General features: G+C 47.2%; 1 protein-coding gene across 1 annotated transcript; it reads right to left on the minus strand.

Moving 5' to 3' along the window:
• Positions 1–4,319: 4,319 nt before the first annotated feature.
• FAM181A (family with sequence similarity 181 member A) lies at positions 4,320–6,289 on the minus strand. Its single transcript, XM_075151187.1, has 2 exons — positions 6,183–6,289; positions 4,320–5,855 (listed from the first exon to the last, which is right to left on the minus strand). Exon 2 carries the CDS (start codon positions 5,782–5,784, stop codon positions 4,915–4,917), a length of 870 nt encoding a protein of 289 aa, XP_075007288.1. The 5' UTR covers positions 5,785–5,855; positions 6,183–6,289; the 3' UTR covers positions 4,320–4,914.
• Between the last annotated feature and the right edge of the window lie 582 nt (positions 6,290–6,871).

Raw genomic sequence — 6,871 nt, forward strand, 5'->3', positions numbered from 1 at the left:
TAAAAGTCTTGGGATTTAGCCCTGAATTTCCTGACTTTGGAAGTTTGAAGTATCTATTAGCTCCCTTTGACACTGATGAAAGTTATTATCTCAGCTTCTTTGAAAATTAGGTCACCTATTTACAGCTCAGATCCACAACTGATTTATGGCAGCTTAACAAGTTACCATCTATCAGCTGAACCACTATAATTGTCCGTGAAATTCTTTTATTGAAGTTTTTAACAAGTCACATTCCCTCACAGCTGGGGAGGCCGAGGAGCCCATGAACGGTTATTGGCAGTGATTACAGCTCCATTGACAGGTGTGACTTGCTGAACCACTGATTTGATGAGTGCCTCATTCCGGACTAGGCACCTAAGTAAGGATGGAAGAGCCTAAATTTGGAACTACGTCTTTGCAGATCTTATGCTAGAAGCACACTCATTCTTACCTTAGGTGACAAAGGAGCTGTGCACCATGGTTTGTTTGGATTCCCCACCAGAGACCTGAGAGATCTGGTTTTGTTTGTTGACCTGCATACCATCCAGGGAATCAGATAGAAATGTAAGTAGGGAAAATGCATTGCACCAAGTTTTATTTGTGTGGAGTTTTATACCTTAACACATGCAAGTCTGTCTGGGCACAGAAGTTCAGATTCTGTGATGTTTTTGTGTGAAATGTGTTCAGCGCTTGTGGGACAGGATGTGAGCAGAAGAATTGGTTACGGCTATGGGCACTCTGTCCATAGCTGTCCCCTTCCCAAATGCAAAAGAAGTTGAAAAGCCAACAGAGTTTCAATTCACACTGAACAGTGATCTTCTTGCAAAGCTTTGGAAAGTCAGGTGAGATCCAGTGACTTCCATTACTACCAGGTTAGGATCTACCCCCTTGTCTCCTGCAGCGTGAACAAGGAATTGCTTCAGGTTGGAAGAATACTGAGTGGAGGGAAAGCGGTTGGGAACAGGAAATCTTTAGACCAGGTTCGCCAATGAAGGCCCTGTATTGGTAAGCAATAGCTTGAGAGATAGAAAATCACCTGTGTAGTTAGTGCATCTCTCACTTTATGGGGCTGAGCAGCAAAGGTCTGGGTCTTACTCACATTGATATAAATCAGAAGAAAATTCCTTGAAATTAAATGAGTGTAACAGGGTCATAGAGGGTGATGGATACAGACATGGCTTGGTGGAGACCATTTACTTAAAGCTCTTGTTTGGTGTGCAGCGACAGCCCGGGAGACCGCTGGCTGATAGAAGGATTCACAATCACACTGAGTGTATAACCACAGGGGTGGGTTTTGTAAGCTATCCCAAACTGGGAATTTCCCCTGAGCCAACATTGTTACGTACACAAAAGTCTTGCGAGTTGCAATTTCTTCTTTCTTCTTCAACTTGAAGAAGTTGAAACTGGTGTGAGTGGAGCAAATATGAAAAGTCCATTTCTTCTTTCAACCAAGAAATCTTCATCTCTATTGGGAGACCCATGTCCTGGTTACTCTCAACCATCTGTCCTGAACAGGAGAGTCACGGAGCTGGAGAGCACTGGTTTAATGGGAATGTACTGCAACTGCGGGAAGGATAAGGGCACACTGTACACAGAAACTGAGGAGAGAAGAGTCTGTTAAAGGGGGAATCTGGTAATTACAATGTTATTAAGTCCTTTCTGCTTGATCTTACAGCAAATCTTCACACACTCAGTTTACATTCATTTGCACTGAAATGGAGCCCGCTACCTCTCCACTCCAGTCATTGACACAGTATCTTGTGCGCAATACTGAACCTGCACAAATTCAATGTGTATTTAATGCACCTATCTAGAAGTTACTGTGAAAAGACAAATACCCCCAAACCTCCAAAAAACAGGTTTTGTAAGCAGATCAGTAGTTCTAGTGCGAGGTAAAGTGGCTTGTTTTTACCAAGTGTGATAGATAGACTCCTTCAGAGATGATGACTTTATGTGAAATGTTCTAGGAATATTTCATGACCAGGTTACTGTACTTTCTTACTGCAACATGTGCAATTCACTTGATGTTCTTGTGCACTTTTTTGATTTTTTATTTCATTTTGTATGAAAGCGTTTTCATTTACCTCTCCCTTCCCATTATTTATAAAAGCTATTGTGGTTTTAACAGTTTAAATTTGTATAGGTGTAGTAAATAGCAGCTCTTGAATGTTATGTTTCCATCTTTCAAACAAAGTATGAATAAACAAGTAGATTCTGAAGGGCTATCAACTGTCCTGAATAGCAACATTGAACAACCAAACACAAAAATAGCCAGGAAAAGTCTGAATCAATCCAAGCTTGAACAATTAATAATTTTGATGTTAATCTCAGGAGTGAGAGAATAGTAAGTATCGCTAGAGAGGAGACAGAGCTGCTATTCTTTGCAAACCTTTTGGAAAGTCTCACACATCCCCATTCAGTGATTTCAAACATACTTAACAATTGTCTTCTGTTCATTTGCGTTTTACTTCAGAGCTCCAGCAAGGGCCACCTCCTGCCCTGAGCTAGGGAGGGAAGTTCCATGTCACAAAGGATTTTAAGGATTTTAAAAAGTGACATCAGTTTAAATCTGAGGGTAAGTGCATAAATATCTGTGTGTCAGGGGTCATTTGGAATGGTCTGGTTCAATCCTTCATCGTAACTTAAAAACATGCTATTCTACTACATGGAAAATGTACATGCAACATACATTCAAATAAGAAACAGTTTAAAGGAAGAAAAAGAAAACAAAGAATTTAATATCCAGAAGGTAGAAACTTGATTTCAACTCTATTCTTTCTCTGGATTTCTTCAGAAATAAAATTTCTACAGAGGCTATCCACTTTGCCAAGTATTCTCGTGTGATACACAGCACACCCAAATTTCCCTTCTGAACTCAAGCAGGAACACTTGTCCACAGCAATCACTGCAATACCTGTGGTTCGCTCCACAACCTGCTCTGGCCACCTAGATGGAAATCCAGACCAATGCCAAGGAGGCTGCTCTGCATTGACAGCACTGAGACAGGGTTCAGCATCTGGCTTCATCTGGATTACAACAGTGACACAGAGCTATTGGTGTGAGAAAGCACCCCCATTTCCATGCAAAAAATTCCTTGCCTACAGTTCTGCAAATTAAGAGCCATGGTTCTCCTCCCACTAACTTAAACGGTGATACTGCCTCGGTTCCTGTTAGCATCTCCTCGTGGAGAAGGACGGAGTCTCCTCGTGGATTTTTTTTCCAAAAAGACAAAAAGGGAAAGACATCTAAGTATATTCATATCTTCACTTCTGGATCAAGAGCCAACCTGATGTCTTTAACCCTTAGATCAGCTCTTTACCACTTTCAGCCTGCTGGACTAACACATTACAGCCATTGTTTCCATAAAAGTAAACATTGGTGGGATATACTATGAGGTCTGGGGAAAGAATGAGCTGGTTTTAGCCTGAGAGTAGTTCATACCCTAACGAAAGTTGCAACAAGTTATATAACACCAAGCCCCATCAGAAGATCCAAAATGATATGCTGCAATTGCTTAAGATGATAATTTTTTTCATGACTGCAATGTGCTCAAAAGAAGCGTTGCCTGTTTTTCCCCTTATGGAGATACCAAGAGTCATAGGGAGCTACACTAGCCAGAGACCAAGCTGACTGAGGCCACTTTTTACTGAATCCTGGGAGAAGTTCCCATTGGCTTCAGCGAGAGCAGGTTCAGGCCCTGGGAGATCACAGGTGTCCATCCTCTGGCCCTTTTCCCCCCCATAATACACCTCTCGTGACCTCAGTGATTTACTCCAGTATAACTGAAGAGATACATAGGCCTGCAGTATTAAACCTTTCAGATCTCATGTTCTGTGCCTTAGCACCACTTTCTCCACGGGTTTAAGAGAAATATAACTTTAAAAAATCCCCTATTAACTTTTCTAGCGCCAATTTGTTAAAATAATTGGGAAAATACCCGGTAAATCATTTGCAGCCAGGTCTTGTGATAGCATCTTAAAATCAGGCAAAATAAAAGATGCCTGTGAGCCAGAAATCAAGGCAGGCTATTCTATATACTTTTTTCTTCCATCTATTTTATGGTTTTGTATTCAACTAATTATACAATTTCTCATTTGTTCTGTTGATGCAGAACAATTCCTGATGCAGAAATTCATCCTGCTTCTGTTTGCACCAGCTTAACACTAGCTAATTTCCCAGCCCCAGAAGAATTACTTTTGATTTACATCACTCTGAATAGGAGGAGATTTCAGCCCTCGCATCTACCCACCAGTTGCAAATCAAACCTGTGTCTACCTGGTGGGGCAAAAATAAACAGACTGCATTTGCAGAATCACCAAAATAAAATTACCTCCTTTCTTCCCTTCATTTTTTCTTTTAATTCTCTCAGTATTTACATACAAAAAGAGCTTAAATCAATTCACAAGCATGGTTTCTACATTAAATACTGTCCTTCCAGTCTCTTGCACGCAAAAGGAAGTGACCTGAATATCTTGACTTCTCTGGAATTACTTTAAAGTACAAAAACTCTTTGAATGGGTTTAATTCATTTCATTCCGCTGCTGCTGCCGCAGGGCAGCCCCAGAAAGATGTTCCCACATGGAGGAGGTCTCCTAGGTGTTACAAGTGCGGCTATGAATGGCCCGCAGCCCCGCTTGCCGCAGCTTAGACAATGCCTGTTGATGAAAGATCCCTGGTTTGCCTCACGCTCTGTCACCAGCTTCGTAAGGATTATTCCCGATTTACACCCATGCACCGAGAGGAGAGCGGAGCCCGAGTAGCTTCCCAACAGTTACTAATTCGCTCCAGCCCGCCCACGAGGAAGAGGGTGCGATGGCCGGCCTCCTTCCCCCCGCTGCTCCACGCTGCCAGCAGCTCGCGCCCAGAGCCCAACCAGGCCTCTCAATTCACTCACAGGAGCTGTCATGTTCAGCGCGACTCTGATACCCGCCCCGGCTAAAGATAGCCGAAAACATTGAAGATCGGCGGGGGGACGGCGGGCTTGGTGGGGATGGGTTTCAAAACCACGGGCCTGTAGAGTTTCTGCCCCGTGCCGTCGGCCTCCTTGCAGAAGTGCGGCACCTCCGCCGGCAGCGCGGCCGCACTTTTCCTCCACAGCCCCAGCCCCGGGAAGGGTGACGGGGGCAACGCGCCCGGGGGCTGGTACACCCCCGGCCCAGGGCAGGGGAAGGGGCAGCAGGTCCAGGTGCCCACCCGGCCCGAGAGGACCCCGGCAGGGTCCTTCTCCCCCGTGTGTGGGGCAGACTCAGGGGGGCTGTCTGGGCTGGTGGTGTCTGAGCTTCGTTTGCTTTTCTTCCCCTTGTAGGGAGGAGGGTCTCTGGGGGCCGGGAGCCCCTCGGGGCTGGCGGGAAAGGCCCTGGCCGGTAGGCTCTGGGCCGGCCGCGGTTCTTCCCAGAAGGAGGCGGGGAGCTGTCGCTTCCTCATGGGCACCTGGTCTGGCCTGGCGGCCTCGGGGTTTTGCTCCTGCAAAACCCGTTCCCCAGTGAGGCTCTCCTCTGCCTCGGCTGTCTGCAGCACCTTCTCGGCAGCAGCCCCACCGTGGGGGCTGGGGTCAGGTGCCTCGGGCTGGGGGCCACGTCCCCGGTCCTCCGCCCCCCTGCGCCAGCCGCACTCGGGGGGTTTGCTGGGGTGGCACCGTGGGATCCGTGAGTACTTCTGAGAAAACCGCTTGAGCTGCTTCTGCAAGTATTTTCTGTGGTCAACCGACCGTCGACAAGGAGCCGATTTATCCAGAGCTGCTTTGATGTCACTGGAGGCCAGGTTGACGAAGTTCAGTAGGGTTTTTACCTCGCTGTCCGATGCCATCTCACTGGATGCGCCGTGCAGAGTTTCCCATGAAAAGTTTATAATCCACCTTCAGACAAACCTTGGCAAATCTGCGAAACGTGATGGGCAGACTTAAGAGCGGGAAGCCTTGGTTCAAGGAGCACCAAGCAAATGGAGGGAGGGTGGGGGGACATGTCAAACTTCTCAGCCACGCGAACGAGTTGTCTGTCAGCTCGCCTCCGTGCCAGCACACTCCCGGCAGAGCCGCCGTGCGCCAGCAGCCCACCGCCCCGCACCGCTGCCCCGGCACACACCGGCACGGGGACTGGCTCACGAATGCCGGCCAGCCCAGCGTCTAATCTTGTTAGATAGCGCTTAGGTGGAAAGAAGCCGGGGCAGCCGCTCCCGCCTCCCTGTAAGCAAGTGCGGACACTCACCCGGCGCGCGGCGGCTTTTCTCACCGGTGCTGGCGGCTGCGGCGTCGCTGCGGAGAAGAGCCCTTTCCCCGCTAATCTCGTTAGGCAGGTTACACACCGCCAACTTCGGCGGAGGCAGCCGGGGCCCGCCAGTGTTTGGATGCAGTTTAGCAAGCACTTGAGCAAGCTGAATGAATATCGACTCCGGCGAGTTCGGGGCTCTCCCAGGCCAATCAGAAGCCACTTTGCCAAATACAAAGCATCCCAATCAGGCATCAGCCTCCCCTCCTCGCATTCTTTGCCATCACAAATTGTCGCCATGGGGACAGCCACAGAAAGACAGCTAATAAATACAATCATTTCCCCGCGATTTCTACCATTCTCCCCTATCTTCTTCACCCATACTGAGGCCTTTCTTTTTAAAAATGACACAATCCGAAGCGAAAATGCTGAGGATGAGTTTGGAAAGTTTAGACACCTTTTTCTCTGCACTCCCTGAAGCTGTCTGGGGGCTGATACTAACCATGCTTCATTGGCACAGGACAATGTAATACGGGGGACCGGGCTAGCCTACTTTTAACCGTTCCCCATCAGAGACTTTTTTTTTTTTTTTTAAGGGGAGGATGATGTCAGAAAAAGGTAGGAAAGGAACAAATCTCTAAAGAGATGTGCAGATATCCATGGAAAGGGAGCTTGAGCGCTCAAGAATC

This window comes from Calonectris borealis, chromosome 5, assembly GCF_964195595.1.
Source record: "Calonectris borealis chromosome 5, bCalBor7.hap1.2, whole genome shotgun sequence".
In the NCBI taxonomy this organism is placed as follows: domain Eukaryota; kingdom Metazoa; phylum Chordata; class Aves; order Procellariiformes; family Procellariidae; genus Calonectris; species Calonectris borealis.

Bases quoted from the DNA above. Each gene is read 5' to 3' on its own strand.
- FAM181A (XM_075151187.1), bottom strand. From the start codon at position 5,784: ATGGCATCGGACAGCGAGGTAAAAACCCTACTGAACTTCGTCAACCTG.